General features: G+C 48.4%; 2 protein-coding genes across 5 annotated transcripts in view; one reads left to right on the top strand and one right to left on the bottom strand.

The window, feature by feature from the left end:
• Positions 1 to 3,771, top strand: part of TECPR1 (tectonin beta-propeller repeat containing 1) — a 52,221-nt gene extending 48,450 nt beyond the window's left edge. The window contains exon 25 of the mRNA XM_075899519.2: positions 891 to 3,771. Within this exon, the coding sequence (XP_075755634.2) occupies positions 891 to 1,088 (198 nt within the window). The 3' untranslated portion in view covers positions 1,089 to 3,771. The remainder of the gene's footprint in view (positions 1 to 890) is intronic.
• Positions 3,772 to 11,588: 7,817 nt separating this feature from the next.
• On the bottom strand, positions 11,589 to 17,555 carry BHLHA15 (basic helix-loop-helix family member a15). 4 transcript variants are annotated; one of them, XM_075899514.2, is made up of 3 exons: positions 17,351 to 17,555; positions 16,214 to 16,337; positions 11,589 to 13,051 (listed from the first exon to the last, which is right to left on the bottom strand). In XM_075899514.2, the coding sequence occupies exon 3, from the start codon at positions 12,996 to 12,998 to the stop codon at positions 12,471 to 12,473; it is 528 nt and encodes a 175-aa protein (XP_075755629.1). In that variant the 5' UTR covers positions 12,999 to 13,051; positions 16,214 to 16,337; positions 17,351 to 17,555; the 3' UTR covers positions 11,589 to 12,470. The 4 variants fall into 4 exon arrangements, with proteins under 4 accessions (XP_075755629.1, XP_075755628.1, XP_075755632.1 ...); XM_075899513.2 differs by lacking the exon at positions 16,214 to 16,337; XM_075899517.2 differs by lacking the exons at positions 16,214 to 16,337; positions 17,351 to 17,555 and adding an exon at positions 15,208 to 15,744.
• Between the last annotated feature and the right edge of the window lie 1,720 nt (positions 17,556 to 19,275).

Here is a 19,275-nt window from a genome sequence, read left to right as displayed (position 1 = left end):
ATCCCCCCTTGTCATGACGCTACACTGCTCTCTGCTGCAATGTTTGACATGCAGCTATTTAAACACTTTTGGTGAAATCTTAGCCTCTTTGAAGTCAGTGGCAAAATTCTGATTTGAATGGAGATAGGATTTCACCTAATCCTCATTATGGAGAATTCTAATCCTTGTCCAGGCATGCTCCTTTTCATGTGTTCTCATCCATTTAGATGCTCTAACCAGAGTATCCAGGAAATAGGAGTCATGTGGATTTGACCCCCTGCAGTGTGAGGGCCAGACTTGATATGAACCCAGCACCATCTGGGAGTTGCACACATTAAGGCTATGTCTACACTGGCATGATTTTCCGGAAATGCTTTTAACAGAAAAGTTTTCTGTTAAAAGCATTTTCGGAAAAGAGCATCTAGATTGGCAGGATGCTTTTCCGCAAAAGCACTTTTTGCGGAAAAGCGTCCGTGGCCAATCTAGATGTGCTTTTGCGCAAAAAAGCCCCAATCGCCTTGTTAGCCATCAGGGATTTTGTGCAAAACAGCACTGTGCTGTCTACACTGGCCCTCTTGTGCAAATGATTTGCGCAAGAGGGCTTTTTGCCCGAAAGGGAGCAGCACAGTATTTCCGCAAGAACACTGACGATCTTACGTGAGATCGTCAGTGTTCTTGCGGAAATTCAAGTGGCCAGTGTAGACAGCTGGCAAGTTTTTCCGCAAAAGCAGATGATTTTGCGGAAAAACTTGCCAATCTAGACACAGCCAACGAGATCAGGATTGCATGCGCTGAGCTGGGATAGTGAGTGTTGGATATAGCCTGTGGGCAGGTGGGAAAAAACCCTTTCTGTACATAAAACTTTGAATCAAATAGTGATGGTTCCGTTAATCTATTAACATCTCATGTAGGGTGGATGGGAGCACATTACAGTCAGAGGAAACGCAACTGAAGCTCCAAAGGCTGCTTTACACGAGACCTCTGAAGAGCATTCAGCAAAGTCAGCACATCTAGAAGATGGGGAGAATGGAGGAAAAGGAAACCATTCTAAAACCACTTTGATGGTTAATGAAGGGCAGGAACTAGACAGAAACACTGTTAATTGTTAGTATGTTCTGTTCTTGGGAAACAAACAGCAGCCAGTGTATAAAGTAATTTAAAATAAAACAAACTGTAAGACACGAAACTAAATCCATTTCTGCTTGGAAAAAAAATAGCCTTCTGATAATGCTATTGTATTTTATAGACCTGGAATTTGCAACGTGGACATTTTAATATTTAATTTATTCTTCTACTACTAAGTTAATAGAGTATGGCTGGATCGAACTAACACTGTTTTGTCAAGAGATCTGAGGTGCTGTTTGGATCCGCAGAAATAGTCCTGACACCTGTTTATGGCTGCTACACAAACTGTGTGAATGTGAATATTTGTGTATAGTCACATTAATTTTTCTGTAGAAATTTTCTGTGTTTAAGTCCTGACCTCCTTTGACATTCACTCATCTTTTACACTACTCTCCCATTTTATAGTATTGCTTCTCTTTGGGCAGGGAGGAGAATTTTAAACATTGATTTACAGTGAGCTCTAGTCATTGCACCATGATGTAAAATCTAGGGTCCTGACCCTGCAAACACATATGTACATGCTCAACTTTGTTAATATGAGTCATCCCATTGAAATCAGTGCTACCCCTCATGTCAGTTATGTGCATTAATAATGTGCTACATGCAAAAGTGTTTGCAGGAATGAGGCTGAGGGAGTACACATTACTAAGGGCAAATTTCTGGTATCCATTCTCATGCTGATAGGATCTTATTTTACAAGTGGACCCATTGGCATCCTCGGAATTCTTGTAGAAGAGAGTCCTACCCTGTCAGTAAGGGTGGCAGCATATCCCTCTTATTTATCAGATACAAGGTGGAAAGATCATGTTTTCAGCCTCACATTCAGCTCATTCTCCAATGGTTCATGCCCCCAGTTTTGTCCAAGTCTCTTTGAGTGACAGACTGGAAAAGTCCTAGGTCCAATTCTGATTTCATACAGCTAGAGAAGTCACTCCAGAGAAGTCAGTGTAGACTAGCGTGCACTCAGAATTGGCTTCTATTTGTTAGTTTGTATTAAGTGATCTGTGCTCAATAGCTTTCTGGCTCTTTTCCTAGTGTACATATTCCTTAAAAGATAAGGTCTAGTTCTGTTCTGCATTAAAGTGAAGTTAATCATAATCCTCCTCTGAAAAGCTCGTATTTCAAAGCCCAATACTGCGTGGTGCCAATCACCTCCTGCCAGTTGCTGAGCCTTCTACTCCCATTGTTCAGGAGGGCACCCTACATCTTAGGGGATCAGGTTTTATTCTGTGTAGATTAGAGAGGTTTTCACTGAGGGTCTGATCTTGCACACTTGGATTCAGTGGGAATGTGGAGCGCAGACACAGTGTTTCTCAGTGGTAACACTGCAAGTTTACATTATGTTTCCCTATTCTGTGTGTGATTGTATATGGAGTTATTTTTATATCAGTTGAATAGCGGCATGGCATGGTCTCAAGTACTGTATTTGTAGAAGTAACGGCTGCCTGTATGTAATATATATTTGATATTTTAATGCCAAGACCCTGTTTGTCCAAATGTGAAAAAGATTCTTAAAGCTGTTAGGCTACGTCTAGACTGGCATGATTTTCCGCAAATGCTTTTAACGGAAAAGTTTTTCCGTTAAAAGCATTTGCGGAAAAGAGCATCTAGATTGGCATGGACACTTTTCCACAAAAGCACTTTTTGCGGAAAAGCGTCCGTGCCAACCTAGACGTGGTTTTGCGCAAGAAAGGCCCGAAAGCCATTTTCGCGATCGGGGCTTTTTTGCGCAAAACAATACCGCGTTGTCTACACTGGCCCTCTTGTGCAAAAGTAACGGGAGCAGCATAGCATTTCCGCAAGAACACTGACAATCTTACATGAGATCGTCAGTGTTCTTGCAGAAATTCAAGTGGCCAGTGTAGACAGCTGGCAAGTTTTTCCGCAAAAGCAGCTGCTTTTGCGGAAAAACTTGCCAGTCTAGATGCAGCCTTACTGTCTAACCTACTGAACTTTCCAATGTGATTATAGTTTTTATTTTTTAAATATGTGGTATTTCAGGTGTCATAAGTGACATTATTTATATTCATGCCTATAAATACTAGGTTATACACTATTCTGTAAGTTACACAGCAGTTGTTCCAAATAAATATTGTTAATAGCTTTACTGCATATCTTTTTAGATCACTTGTTAGGCTTGCTTTTTCTCTGTACTATGTCAAAAGGTCCTTATATTCTCTCTTTGACTATCCAGTGTTTACATCGGAAATGCAAGAGTTACATATAATACCAACCAAGTCAATAAAATCCATGCTAATGTAATCGTGCATTTTTTCCTCCAGCACTATCAACCCCATTTTAAGTGAACATACGCAAAATATAATATGTATATGCTTCAGCACCAAATCTCTGCCCACTGAAAGTCATCTTAAAGTAGGAAGTGACAGATGGAATTAAAATGTAGCTCAGCCCCATAATTGAGGGGCTGAAATTGATTGAAGGTAGAAATGAATTTTGAAAAATAAAGTTCATCTGTCAGAAAAAAAGCCTCCTGTTGTGAGATCCCCTTGAATTTGTCCAAGAGAAATCCTGATTACAAACTACTCTTGTGAAACTAGGGAGTAGCTGCTAGCCTTAAGCTACACTGTGAACACTACTGGAAGAAACAAGATACCTTAGCAATTTTGTTCAGTCAGAAGCAGGTCATAGCTGACAGCAGGGACGTATTTACTGAGGGAAGGCATACCCTTCATATCTGGTTTTCGTACCACTAGTTACCTGATACTATCTTTACTGGTAGGTTATGCAACATTGTTTGCCAAATACTTTAATAACTTGTATTAATGCCCCTGTGTTTATGCTAAGCACTGAATCCACTGAATTGATACTCTATCTTGGCAGCTAAAATATTGCCCTCCCCCAAAAAATCTTACTGAGAAGGGTTTGAAAGTTACAAAATGCTGCTCTGGGAATCTCCATTGTAATGTATTGGTCACTGAAGTACTTAAAAATCCCTGCAAGATGTATTAGACTCTCTTGGTGTTTGTCACACAGTATTACTTCTGTCACTTTCATTACTGTGCCTAGACAGCGTATGCTTAAGGGCTTTGCTAAATCTAACGTGTTTTTTGCTGAATCAGGGTCTATATAAACAGTCAAGAGATGGGAACAGGATCTGCCATAACTAAACTGCCTGTAAATCTAAGCAAAGCAAGAAAACTAGAGAGTCAGTCGGTATAACCCTTTGTCATCTTCCAAAGCCTGGCTAGTACACTGAGTGTTCTATCTAAACCACAACCTCACGCATTAGGGAAACTCTACCCATATAAAATGCCTTTTATTTGACAGCTGAACTTGAATTGTAAGTCAGTGCTTGCGTAACTCTTCTCTTGTTTGTTTAAGGGGCATAAGACTCATGGGCTGTGTCTAGACTGGCAAGTTTTTCTGCAAAATCATCTGCTTTTGTGGAAAAACTTGCCAGCTGTCTACACTGTCCGCTTGAATTTCTGGAAAAGCACTGACGATCTCATGTAAGATCGTCAGTGCTTTTCCGGAAATACTATACTGCTCCCGTTCGGGCAAAAGTCTTTTTCCGAAAGACTTTTGCGCAAAAGGGCCAGTGTAGCAACACAGTACTGTTTTCCGCAAAAAAGCCCCGATCGCTTTTGCGGAAAAGCATCCTGCCAATCTAGATGTGCTTTTCCGAAAATGCTTTTAACAGAAAACTTTTCTATTAAAAGCATTTTCGGAAAATCATGCCAGTGTAGACGTAGCCATAGGGTATGTCTACACTTGTACCCTAGTTTGAACTAGGGATGCAAACGTATGCATTCGAAATAGTCAATGAAGTGGGAATTTAAATATCCCGCGCTTCATTAGCATGGTCTCGCCAGCACGTTACTCCGATCAACAGCTGTTTCGAAAGTGAAAGTGCACGCTGGGACGCGTTAGTTGGAACCAAACCCCTTGGTTCGAACTAACGTTACTCCTCATTGCAATGTTTGAAAAGTAGGAAGTTGGATCCATTTCTCCCCTGGCCACAAAGGATCCTACCAAAGGGGACTCACCAATAAAAGCTGCCCAGAGACCCCTGTGATGTCCCCCCCCGATCATTACAGCAAAGGGGCAGGATTTATCCCCTCTCCCCCATGGCAGCAGACATAAATCCAGTGGATCTTGGAGGGTTAGTGGGAGGCTCTGAGCCTGTGCCCCCGTGCTTCTAGCCATAGTCCTTGACAGCCAGACTACCAGGGCCTCCACTCAGCCACTGCTGCCTCCAGGATCCTTGCAGCAGGTACGACTCTGCAGAGCAGATACTCTGGCTGCAAAACGTGCTGGGCCCAGGGATGGTGACATGCAACTTCCCCGACTCCCTCTCCTCTTTCATTTAGTTAAGAAGAGCTGTACAAGCACTGCCCACTCCAGACAAGCGCACAGGGCAGCCGTGTTGCTCCCGTGGTGCACTTCAACATTTACTCAAGCAAGCCAGTGTTTACGTTGCAATTAAAGTATTTTAAAATGTTTCTGACCTTCATTAGCCTTTCCAGGTTGGCAGCTTCCCAGCTGCTGCAAGCCATTGTCCTCCTAAGCCAGCTTTCTCCAGCTGCCCTAAGGGTCATTAGAATTCATTTTGAGGGGCAGGGGGAGGGAGGAGAGACACAATCCTGGACAAACGGATCTGTGTCCATTTGCTAAAGTGGTCTGTACCTCCACCTGGCTTGTCCTGTCAGCCGATGCGAGCCCTACCCTACTTCACTTTGGGCCAGGGGCTGATTGGTACTTTCTAATTGCAACAATCACTTTAAATGCCAGGCCCAGATTCTGGGCACACAGAGAACCGTTTTTTTTTTAAAGCAGAAGAGCTGGAAGGCTGCCAAGTTATTTTAAACTTGTCACAGGGCGCTCCCTCACTGGGGGTGCACTTCATCCTGCCTGCTCTGGAGAACAGCTCTCTTCCAGGTCTTGCACCTCCCCTTGTGGGCGCTCGCCCATGGTCCTCTCCCTTTCCTTGCACCCCACTCCCCCACGCTTGCTTCAGAGGCTTCCGCTTTGTTCTCGTGACTCAGCCCTCCAGCCAAATAACGTGGTTTCCCCTTCGGGGGATAGTCTCATTGGTCCCATAGTCCAAGCCAGTGGTCCTCAACCTTTCCAGGCAGGACCCTGATTTGTCTTGGGTGCCTCCAGTTTCACCTCACTGAAACGCCTTGCTTACCACATCAGCCCTACGCCCATAAAAGGTGTCATGGCCCCCACTGCTCCCGACAAGCTGCTGCCTTTCTCCGTTTTGCTCTCGAGTTATAAAATAAATCAACTGTAATATAAATATTGTGCTTGCATGTCACTGGGATCCTGGAGCTTGTTTTTCACTTGTGAGCCTTAGCGGCTGCCTCAGCCCTAGACAGTGGGGCGGAAGCATGTAGCTTAGTTTTGCAGGGCCCCCTCTGCTTGCTGCCTCCTCGTGCTGGCCCTGCACTTGCAAACCCCCTAACTTGCCCTATCTCTCAAACCCCCCACACGCCAGGTCTCAAACCCTCGTGGAGAAACCCTGTTCTAGGGGAGCCGAGTCCTCTGGGCAGACCTCAGCATACCCCATGGTTGAGAATTGCTGGGCCAGGCTATGTCACGCTGTCACTGGGTGGCAGAGGACACCTAGGGCCACCCAGTCCTCCAGGTTCCAGCCCAGGGACCCTGCTACATACAACCAATGTCCTACTCAGTCTCCGCTCGCTGGGCTGCTTCCTACTCCACTTCCCACAGCTGCCTGCCTTCCCACACCATTCCCTCTCCCAGGTATGCCCCCACCAGGGCCAGGCACCCAGCCGGTCTACTCTTTCCCTGGGCGCCTGCCTTGTTTCCCTAAGGCACAGAGGAAGATGGTGGCAGACTTCCTCACTGCAGCCATTTCCATTGCCAGCCAACAGCTGCTCAGCTGAGCGTTAGCGTTGCCTCAGGAGTTGCTTCTACACCTCATGGGCAGCCTGTCACACTCTGGCTCTTGCTTAGCTTTCTTAACCCTTTCAAGGCTGGTGAGGGTTGCTACCCCCTACCCCTTGGCTACGTCTAGACTGGCATGATTTTCCGCAAATGCTTTTAACGGAAAAGTTTTTCCGTTAAAAGCATTTGTGGAAAAGAGCGTCTAGATTGGCACGGACGCTTTTGCGCAAAAGCACTTTTTGCAAAAAAGCGTCCGTGCCAATCTAGACACGCTTTTGCGCAAAAAAGCCCCGATCACCATTTTAGCCATCGGGGCTTTTTTGCGCAAAACAGTACTGTGCTGTCTACACTGGCCCTCTTGCGTAAATAATTTGCACAAGAGGGCTTTTGCCCGAACGGGAGCAGCACAGTATTTCCACAAGAAGCACTGATTTCTTACAGTAGGAAGTCAGTGTTCTTACGGAAATTCAAGCGGCCGGTGTAGACATCTGGCAAGTTTTTCTGCAAAAGCAGCTGATTTTGCGGAAAAACTTGCCAGTCTAGACACAGCCCTTGTGCTTATATAAGTCTAGCTGTTCTGAGCTGTACTACCCAAGTCTGTTGCTAAGAGCGGTACATACAATTTGCCATACCAAATCAGACCACTGAGTCATCAAGTCGCGAGATGTCAGCCCTCCGGGGATTGTCCTGCAGGCTCCAGGAATTACACTCGACTTAAAGATAATGGTATGTGATGAAACCTCCAGGAAAGCAGTCAATCAAACCTGGCAACCTTACCTTTGGCACACACAACCCTGGGGTGAGATCCTGACGCCACTGAAATCAACAGGAGTTCTGCCATTGACTTCACTAGGGCTACAATTTCAGCCCTACTTCGCAAGGCGTTGCATGCATGCAGAGTACCAGCTGAAGTCCACTTGTTCACGGGAGGAAATAGTTTTGAGTAGTTGATGTCTCTGGCAGTGACATCAAAGGCGACTATTAGCACATCTGCTGCCTCTTTGAAGAGCATGTAAACAGAGTAGTCCCTGGGAAGAGCTCAAGTCCAGGAGGCAGAAGCCAACCTCCACAGTTAAGTGTGCCCAGTGGATGAAATGCAACATTCATTGTTCCCCATCATATCTACAGGTGGCTAGAGCAGCTCTCTCAAGCCTGTCTGTGACATTTTATCCTATGCCCCAGATATGAACATTATCACTTTATCAGGCCTGCCAGAGTGGACTAAATGCCATGTTGCAATGTATTAATGGCCATAGTCTCTCTGGATCGTACCACGCATTGTTAAAGCAGGGAGCTTTCACAATTTATCTCTATATTGCTATAAAAATCCCACAGCACCTAATCTCAGAGGCCAGGCCAGCAGACTCTTGCTTGCAAGGCTCAAAATAGCAGGGTAGATGTCCAGGCTGCGGCTGGAGCCCAGCTCTGAGACTTCACAAGAGGGTGAGTCTCAGAGCCTAAGTGCCAGCCTGCGTCGGAGCCTGAATAGCTACACCTCTATTTTTGGCTTTGCAGCCTGAGCCTTATGAGCATGACGCAGCTGATTCAGGTCAGCTGTGGTGGCCATGCCATAGGTTTTTAACAGCTGTGTAGACATGTCTTTTAAGGGTCAGCACTGCTTCCTGTTGCACACAGAACACCGTGTTGCAAGGGTACTTTACAAAATGCTTAGGCAACCGGTGGAGCTCTGCCAGGGGATGTCCGGGAGGGAGGCCGGAAGGGGAAAAATTGTTCCTAAAGGCTAGGTCTATCAATGGCTATTAGCCAGGATAGACAGAGCTGCCACACCATGCGCCGATTGTCCCTAGCCTTTGTTTGCCCCAGGGTGGATTGATTTAAATCACCAAAAAAAACCCCAGCCAAATCTGATTTAAATCATGCTACCGAAAAAAGCTAAGACTGACTGTGCTGCAAGGTCACTTAATTTTGGCGTAAACCCCCATTGAACTCACTGGCACGTCTTTTTTTTTTAGAAAACAAGTAGCGGTTGGTGTTCCCTTGGAAAAGCTGAGTTATGCTGAAGTAAAATAGGGACTAGACTTATGGTATTTGCATAATCGCGGATCGCTGCTATTTCAAAATACCCTATTTTGAAATAACAAACGCTGTGTGGGCGCGGTTATTTTGAAAGCAACCCCTTCTTTCGAAATAACCATTATTCCTCAGAAAATGAAGTTTACCGGTTATTTCGAAAGAAGGGGTTTCTTCCAAAATAACCGCATCTACATAGGGTACTTCAACATAGCGGCGGTCTGCAATTATGCAAATGAAGCGTGGGAAATTCAAATAAGTGCTTCATTTGCAATTTCACTCAGTTGCATTTGCATCCCTCTCTCGAACGAGGGTGCAAGTGTAGACATACCCTAACTCTTCTGTGCTTGGCCAAGGTCCACCACCACATAAGCACAGAACAAAAACAATCCTACCCAGCTTATATCTTTCTTTGCATGTGTTACTTTTTAGTCTGCTGAGAAACAGAAATGGAAAGCCAGAGCTCTCAAGCAGTGGGCACTAGTAGGTAGGCTGGAAAGACTAGAGACAATTTCATTTTTATGAGACTGTAAGGCTACGTCTACACTGCAGGCTTCTTGCGCAAAAACTTGCTGGGTGTCTACACTGCATGTGTGTTCTTGCACAAATAAATTTACAGTACAGAGTCGGAAAACAGGGTTTCTTCCGGAAGAGTTATTCCTCTCCCCACAAGGAATAAGCCCTCGTGCGCAAGAGTTCTTCCACAAGAAGGCAGTGTAGACAGGCACCATGAATATCTTGCGGCAGAATCCCCTATGGCTAAAATGGCCATTAGCATTTTCTTGTGCAAGACAGCGTCCACACGGCCATGGAAGCTCTTGCACAAAAGTCTATGGCAGTGTGGACACGCTCTTGTGGAAGACCTTTTGCACAAGAACTCTTCCGCAAAACAGTTCTTGCGCAAAAAGCCTGCAGTGTAGACGTAGCGTAAGTGTAGATGTAGCATGCTTGTGATGAGTTTTAGTTGTAACTGTTATTTTTAAATTAGAAATTTAGTATTTATTGAGTTTTATTAAAAAACATAAAAAGTGATTTAAATAAAACACCCAGTTATTCTTTTTTTTTTTTTTTTTTTTTGAAAAAATTATCTATTTTTATTGACCCTGGTTTGCCAGAAGTTTGGCAGTGGCTGACAGGGGATGGATTACTTGATGGTTGCTTGTGCTGTTCATTCCAAAGCACCTGGTACTGGCCACTGCCATAAGACAGGAGATTGGGCTCAGTATGTCTGACTCAGTATGGCTGTTCTTATGATCTAGGGCCAGATCTGCCCCCCCCAAGCCAATGAATACAGCCCATGGATGCAGCAGAAAATCCCAGGCAGGCTCCCTACTTGCCTCACTCCACCTGCATGCTGCTCAGAAAAGTAGCTGCCAGGCCGTTTCTCTTTCACAACTGTGAGCCCAGGGTGGAGGGGGGAAGGCTTCAGCCGCTGTCCCTGCCGCAGTACGATCCCATTGGCCAGTTTCTAGTCAGAAATGGGACAATGGGAACTGCCTGTTTGAATAACAGGCAGCCATGAAGCACCATGTCCCCTCCCCCTCCAGCTTGTAGTTATTCCACACATGCACATGGCCCTGCAGCCTGTGCAGGAGTGGGGTAGGCAGGGAAGGCAGGCTGGTTGGCTGGGAAACGTGCTGGGCTGCTAGCCAGGAGTCATCCTGGTAAGTCTCCTGGACAGAGCCTGCCTCTGGCACCCCAGCCTCTTCTTTCCCCAACCCTCTGCCCCCCCACTCCTGCCCCCTATTCCACATACCCAAACTCTCTGCCCCTCTCCTGCACCCATATCCCCTCCTAGATCTGGTACTCCAATCTCCTGCCCCAGAGCACAATCCCCTCATGCCGTACGTCACAACCCAAACCCCTGCATCCCAATCCCCTGCCCTAGGTCACAACCCAAACCCCTGCACCCCAGTCAAGTGCCCCAGGTCACAACCGACTCCTTCACCCAAATTCCCTCCCAGAACCCACACCCCCTCCTGCACCACAGTCTCTTACCACAAGCTCCCTTCTGCATCCAGCCTCCAACCCAGACCCCACACCTCCTCTATTAATGGCATGGAAGAGTGTGGCCCTCGACCACTTTCCAAATTCTTGGAGTGGCTCTCCCATCAAAAATTACTGCCTAACCCTGTTCTAGGGGATCTCTGCAGCTGTTCTTTTCAGTGCCCCCTTCCAGTAAAGGTCCCCTGAATCTCTACCTCACTCAGCTTCTAGCCTGCTTCCCACTTGCAATTCCCCTGTGTATGGGGACAAAGATAGGGCCCATGAAGCTGCATCCTGTTCCACCATGAGCACCTAAATCCTACTCTTGCCCTCTCTGCAGCAGAACCACAATAGTCCTGCTAACATCAGCATGCTATGGCCATGGGTGGAAGGGTTGTGACATATGCTGTACACACATTTCCAAAGGAAAAACCATTAGCCTGTGGTAGGGGAAGGAAGAGCAGTGCTGGAGAAATGGGTGTTTTTATTCCAACATCTTTTTTAAAGTTTCTTTTCTTGTTACAAGATCCCCCCCCTTTCATTTATTGTGTTTCATTGTACCAAGCCCAGTGCTAGCTCACACTGAACCTTAACTGATGCCAAGGCAGCCTTTATTAGCAGAATTCATTTTAAATGCACAGATTACCATTGTCCAATTATACGAAACAGTAGTTCTGTAATCACATCATTTTTGCAATGATCAGAAGTGAATTAACAGTTAACTATTTTCTATTACAATAGCACCCGAAGAGTCCAAATGAGACTAGAACCCCACTGGACTGGCTGCTGTACAAACTCAGCCAGAGAGAAGCTCCTGCCTAGAAGAGCTTACAGTTAATCTACCAGCTCTCTTAATTTTCTGTGTTAAAAGGCACTTTAAAATACATATAGTGCTACAATGATCACATGAATTACTGTGCATTTTAAGTGTATGACTCCCATTTTAGGAACATGACCCAACGCCCACTGATGTGAAGTGGAACCTTTCCGTTTATTTCAATAAGTTTCGGGCATTTAGGGTCTGGGCAAAGGCTATTTTGTTAGGTAATACTCAGGCCTGTTCAATTGCATTAATCAAGCTACTCAAAACAGGTTTCTATGGTCATTAAATTGGTTCCTTCTCCAGGGTAGCAGGATATTCAAGGGGGGAAAAAATCCACGTACTTGTGGTTAAAGAAATGAGTCCTGCTATCCATACTTCAGGTCAATTAGATATGTTGGTAGCTGTAGACATTCCCAAGAACTGCACCAGTTAGACTCAATGATGGGCGGACAAAGGGGCAATTGCCTAGAGGCCAGGGCAATTTAGAAGGGGGCTGGGAGCCCCAACCACTGCCAGAAGTGCAGTGGGGCTAAGGCAGGATCCCTTCCTGCCCTGGTTCCACGCCACTTGCAGAAGCAGCCGGCACCTGCCCTCCAAGTGCTGAAGGATAAAGGAATGCATGGAGATGAGAGAATGAGGCCAGTGGCTAACTTCAGCTGCCTTGTCTGTAGCTGTGAATTTGTGTGGAGTATTTTTTGAGTTGTTTATCACGTTCATCGTCACCATGTTGCTGTTGGTAGTGCTGGTACAGTTTGGAGCCATTGGCTGTCCCAGTTACTTCGACAGTTGGAAGGTGTCCACTGGACATTTGGAGTATGGTGGAAGTCAGTGATTTGATGTAATTTTTGGCTAGTGTGAGAGTCTCAATTTTGGAAAGTTTATTCTCAGCTCTCACATGAGGGATGACCTCCCTCAAGGCCTGGAATGCATTATTGAGCTTGTGCATTCTTTGCCTCTCCCGTTCGTTGCTTTCCAGTCGCCTCAAGTGTCTGTCTTTGTTTTTCCAAGCATGCTTGGCTTTGACTGTATCCGTCTTATGGCTCTCACTGTTTCCACCATTTTGCCTTTCTTTACATCGCAAACGTTTCACCGGTTCCTCTTTGCTTACAGTAGTCTCCCTGAGAAAGGCTTCTTTGTCAACAGCAAGCCTGTGCTTTGTTCTTTTGCTTTTGGTCTTCATGTTTCAGTGGATGATGGGAAAAATGTCACCCAGCCTGTTCTCCCACAAACATGCTGCAAAAACATAACACCAACATCTTCAGCTGTCATTACATGTCATACTGAACAAATGGAAAGTCACGGTTTTGCTTTGTACCAGTGTCTGCCTGCATAACACCATCAAATTACCAGTTGCATCTTTTATTCATCAGTATACATTGTAGTGGTTGTGAGTATCAGCCCATCTGAGTAGGGGCCCTGGAAGGATCCCATCATGAAGAACTATAATGGCCTGTCCTTCCGTTAGCAGGGAGAGGCCATAAACAGAGACAAACTGAATCAGACACGAGAGAACGAATGTTGCCAGTTGGAGACTGAAACCCAAAGCCAGTATGTCATGAGCAAATATAGTGCAGACTCCCTCCCCTTCCACTCATCCCCTCAATGCCACTAATATGTCTAAATCAAGATGCAATTATACCACCACCACCACCACCACCTATATTCCGCGGTTAAGGGAATTGTTTCCAGGTTCAGACTTTGGCCTCTCTTCTGCGAATGCCAACAAGCCTGCTAACCCTGGAGCCAAATAAATATTTGCAACAGGACTTTAAGTGGACAGGAATCTTGGTGGCTTTCATTCCAGTTCCATTTTACATATGCCACAGCCCAACCAAAATGACAATAGTGTTGATAACCACAGTGTAAGGCAGGGTGGGCAATAATTTTTGATGGGGGAGGCACTCCCAAGAATTTGGAAAGTGGTCAAGGGCTGAACTCTTCCATATTAACGGAAGAGGTGTAGGGTCTGGGATGGAGGCTGGGTGCAGAAGGGAGCTTGTGGTAAGGGACCTGGGTGCAGGAGAGGGTGTGGGGTCTGGGAGGGAGTTTGGGTGAAGAAGACAGTGTGACCTGGGACAGGGGACTAGGGTACAGGAGTGGGTGTAGAGGTCTGGATTGTGACTTAGGTCAGGAGGGAATTGTGACCTCAGGCAGGGGACTGGAGTGCAGGGGTTTGAGCGGTGACCTAGGGTGTGGTACAGGATCTGGGAAGGGGTATGGGTGCAGGAGGAGGCAGAGGGTTTGGGTTATGTGGAGTGGGGGGGGGCAGAGGTTTGGGGTGTCAGAGGCAGGCTCTGGCTGGAGACTTACCTACTTGACTCCCAGCCAACAGCCTTCTCAGGAAGACTCCCTGCTTGCTCCACCCCTGCACTGGTTGCGGGGGCCATGTGGTCTTTGAACAGCTATGAGCCTGAGGGCAGGGGGAAAGGTGCTTTCCAAGCTGCCTGTTGACAACAGGCTGCTCTCATTGGCCGGAAACCAGCCAATGGGATTGTGCTGGAGGGGACAGTGTGTGAAGCCTTTGTCCCCTCCCCTGAGGTCTCAGCTGTTCAAAAGACACCCTATAGCAGCTGCTTTTCTTGGGGTCATATGGGGTGCAGGCAGGAAGCCTGTCTGAGACTCCCCCGCTGCATCCACAGGCTGGAACCGGCATCTTGGTGGACCGTATTTTGCCCAGGCCTGGTGTAAGGCATTAAAAGGCAGATGGACATTAAAAACATTTGGCCATGTTCTCCTCTTGGCTACCACTGGTTTAAATGAGAGAAGAATTTGGTCTGTCCCGAGCAACTAGAGGCAGAACAATATACATAAAAAGTGCCTTCCGCATCTACTGGCGAGCTAAGTCTGCTCCCTTAAGCAAGAGCTGCCTTGAGGGAAAACAGGAAAGGGATTCAAAGGCTGGACTGAGAGGCAGCATTTCCAGTTTAGTGATCTCACCAATGAAAAAAGGCCGCTGGTGTCTGCAAACCAGAAAGCACGAGAGGAGAATGACTGCCAGTTCAGGCTTTGGTTATAAACTCCCTTTCCTCTCAGCTCCTGGCAGAAGCAGTTTGGAACGAGAACCCTGGATATTCAGCTCCAAATAAGGCAAGTCCAGCCCACTGGCTCTGGCAGAAAACTTGTGGGAGTAGGAGGCCCTGTTTGTGGATGTAACCACACGCTCCTGCTGCAAAGCCAACAAACTGTCGTACACCTTTGCACGCCTTCCTTTCTCTTCCCCCCCATCCCTTACAGTGCTGCTCTCATTTCCTCTCCCAGCTCCACCCTATGCCTCTCCACCTTGTTTTGGGACCATCGAGACGACTTTTAGGTGCTATTAACTCCAATTTTTATTCATTTCTCATTCACAAGCCAATGCCCTCCTACTTGTCATTTGCTTGTAGTCTCACCTTTCAAATGCCTGCTGCCGCCGCTGTGTCCGCAACTAGTAGAAGGCTCAGACTGCTCCTCCTCACTGAGGATCTTCCCTTCTCTCTTCCAGGGACACCACCTTACTCTTTTGGACTGTTTCAGTTAGAAGCTGTTATCTGCACCCACAGTGAGAACTCCTGTATGGTGCAGCAGCAGGCAGCCATACCTCCTCCTGCACAGATAGCAGCAGTCCAGGAGGACGGCTGGGTTCAGCCTCTCTTTCTTCGCCAGCTAATGGCCGGGGTACTGCAGTTTGGACACACCATATAATAGCAACTTCTCCACCTCCCAAGTTAATAATCTAGTCAGCACTGGCAGCACGACAGATTCTGTTTTTCCTGGGCCATTGGACAGCCCCCTTCCTCCCAAATCAATAAGCCAAAAAGACAGTCATGATGCAGCATGCCCCCCCCTCCATTCTGTGCTGATGTTTGGTATTAATGGGGGGGGGGGTCCATTTACTCCCCTTAGTGCCAGGCTTAGAAAATAGTTGTGATGATGCACTGACCGCAGGCAAATGCTGTATCCCCTAGCCCACTCCAGAACCCACCCAACCTCCCTTCAGAGGGTCCCTTAGCCTGTGTTTGCTATCTGGCTACTCCCAGGATGGGCAAAGGCAGGGACGTGACTTGAACCCACCACCCTGCACTCCCCAGGGGAATGCTTTAGCCCCTAGCCCACTCCAGAACCCACCCCACCTTGCTACCTTCAGGGCATCCTAGCCCCAGAGCCTCATGCCCCCTCCTGCGAGGCCAGTAAGAGTGCACCACCGCACTGCACCACCACCACTTGCAGTTGATGTAACACTGAGGATGCAGGGAAAACCAGCCTCACGGCTACTACCCAGGAGCATGCTCAGCTGCTTCCTTTCTCTGCCTTCACAGTGTTCCAGCTGCACTGTGCCCCCCACCCTGGCCATTCTTTGGGTTCTTACCTCATGACAGGAGACTCAAGGTTCCCAACAGAGGGCCTGCCTATGCTCACCTCACAAAGTAGTTGGGTTAGGGGGGGCCTCCAAGCCCAAGGCTGCCAAGCAAGATTGCATCTCAGGTTTCACCATCAGCCCCACACCGTGACAGAGTCCCGGGCCGGGGGCTGAGGAAAAGAGCTGGGACATACAGGGGAACAGACAGTCATGCTGGCCCCCTGGGCAAGGCTGGGGGGGGGGCAGCGCTGTGCTCCTGGGAGGGGTGGAGTTTTGGGAAGAGGGGCAAAGCCAGAGGCAGCCAGTCCTCAATGGAGTCAGGACTCAGTAGAACCACCCAGAACCCACCACACGACACTCCAGCAGCAATTTGAAGAGTCACCGTGGCAGCCGGGAGCCCTTTAGAATCTCCCGGCCAGGGTAGCTGGCCCATTGCCCACCTCCTTCCCTCTCCTTCCTCCCTCCCCCCCCTCAGCCCCCCGCCCCGCAGGCCTGGAGGAACAGGCCCGATACTGAGGAAGCAAATAGCCAAAGTCAGGCCAGGAGAAACTGTGCGTGGAGCTTCTCTCATTGCAGGGGAGAGGGCAGAAGGGAAACAGCATGGACGGGTGAGAGTAGGCACCACGGAGAGCAGCCAAATGCCTCCTGAAAGCACTGCCCCTGGGAAAGCCACCAGCTGCTCCTTCACAGACCTCCACCCTCCAGGGCAGGGGTGGCAGCCAGCAGAGGAAAGGGGGGCAGCCCTGGGGAGCAGAGAGATTTGGCCCATTAAGGAGAGCAGGGAGCAAGGTAGAACCAGTAGCCCCAGGGCAGCAGGGGAAGGCAGGGTACTGTGAAGTGGCTTGGGGGCAGGGGAACAGGGCAGGGAGAGAAGGTTTTAAATGGGGGAGACTGTTGCTTGCAAGTACAGCCACAAGCTCCAGACCAATCTTGTGCCCTCCCAACCCCCCCCCCCCCTTTAGTGTGACTGGACAGACTCAGCGAGGGTGAGCAGCTGTCCCAAGGGACCATCTTGCTACTTGCGCGTGGGGAGGGGGCGCCAAGGCTAGCGAGGGAGCAAGCGGGCAGAGAGAGGACGAAGGCAAAGTCCCCGGGGGCGCGCGCGGTGCAAGCCCCAGGGGCGGGCGGCGGGATCAGCGGGGTGGGAGAGGCCGGCAGCGGGGTCCCGTCCCTAGCCCGCCGCGCGGCCCGCGTACCTGGCAGCCGCGTGGCAGCGGAGCGGGGCCGCTGGCGGCCAGGCAGGTGGCTGGGGCGCGTGTGAGCGGGACACGTCGCTTTAGTGCCGGGGCCAGGCGGGGGCGGAGCCTGGCGCAGCTGGAGCTTCTATGCAAATCGCCGGGGGCGGGGGGCACCGTGGGAGGCTGGCAGCGGGGGTCAGACCAGGGCGCGTCGAGCCCCGCGGCTTGTGATTGTTTCCAGGGGGGGGGGGGGCACCGCGGGCGCTTACGGCGCGGGCTGCGCACAGAAGCCGCATTGTGCGGCGCAGTTTAAGCGTGAGATTCGCTCCCCCCACAAGCCCAGCGCTGACACCCGGCCAATTTTCCATCTGCTTTGCGTTGGGCTCTAAGAACCAGCCAAGAGGGGCAAAGAGCCTGGCCCCAGACAGCGCCTCGCCGAGGCTAGGGTGGGGTTTTTTTTGCAATTCACTTCGTACAAAGACTCCTTATCCCCCAGCGCCAGATATAAGGCAGCGCAACAGCGGCCAGGATCCGGCCGAAAGATTAGCTACAACTGGGAACAGGGGATTTTCCGTAGGGCCCCCCTCCCAAAAGTGCATTAAGCAACGAGATAAGCATTTATGGATGTAGTTGATTCTCACCTTCAGGAGCAGATTATATGAGGGGTTTTTTAACTCCTTGCATCTGTCCTACCATGAGGGGTTGTTTCTGTATTTGTTTTTTAATGAAGAGCACCGTCAAATGCACCTTGCACTTCAATCTTAGGACAGAAGCAGATGGGTTCCAGAAAAGAGGAATGAAATAACGAAGAGGAGCGAGCATGAATGTCTGGGATTTGTTTTTTGCACAGAGGGATACAAGGTTCATTTCTACTATTTCTAGTATGACGCCCTGGTAAGAAGAGTAGTCACATTGGGAGAATGAGACATTGCCACACAGTAATTATTTTAACAGAAATTGTCCACCAGCTGTCCACCACATTTAGCAATAGCTATCCCAGGGCTAACTATGCAAGATATTTTCTGTTTAAAACCGAATTTTCAAACCTGTTCTAAAATCCACAGGCATCACTAAGCTAGCCTAAAATGTGGCATATTGGCACAGAGGCCAGAATGATGTGTATGGTGTAAACTGAGACAAGGAACCAAGCCTTTCACAAATGAGCTCTGACAACTCCCTTATAACTATTTTTGTAGAGTTAAACACAAAACAAGGGTTAGCATCACCCTTACTGTCTTCTCTCTGGTTTGAGCTGCTGCAAGCTCTTGTCCAACACCAAGAATGTGGTCCAGCATTTAACAATGTAAAAAATGACCCTTTGCTCTGCAAAACAAGCTAATGGCACTCCTTGAAGCCATGCCAAGAAGGCATAGGCAGAGAATTGGGATTGAGGAGAGGTTAAATCCCTTAATACAGTGAGAAAGGGTAGGGGGAGGCTGTCCGGACAATATTTAGTGCTTTCTTACTGCAGTAGAGCTGTTGCAACTGTCAGCACCCAACTCACACAAGACAGCAGCAGAGCAAGGCCTGCACGAGGGTGTGTGTGTGCAAAAGGCACCCCTCAGTCCTCCAAGTAAGCGTGAGGTTGCCCCAGCCTCCTTCTCCCCCATGCTCCGGCCAGCCAAGGGAAGGCAAGAGCAGTAGGTTGCCCCAGCCTCCCATACCTGTGCTCCAGCCGGCCAGAGGAAGGTTGGGGCTGATTTCCTCTCCCCCAGAAGCAGGGGCAGAGGTAGGGCTGGAATGCACTGCCAAGGCAGGACCACCATCAGCCCCTCCCACAGCTCACCTCACCCACAGAAATTCCTGCTTATAAGCCTGCACTGGAGGGCTGCATTCAAAGGACTATAGCTACTCAACTTTGGAAGCCCTGAGGGCCACAATAATACTCACAGCACATGCGGAGGGCTGTAACTTAAGTGTGGTTGCATATACATGTAAATATA

Source organism: Pelodiscus sinensis, chromosome 15 (assembly GCF_052426305.1).
Source record: "Pelodiscus sinensis isolate ZL-2025 chromosome 15, ASM5242630v1, whole genome shotgun sequence".
NCBI lineage: Eukaryota > Metazoa > Chordata > Testudines > Trionychidae > Pelodiscus > Pelodiscus sinensis.
Note: the sequence above shows the minus strand (reverse complement) of the source record. Positions and strands in the feature narration are given on the sequence as shown.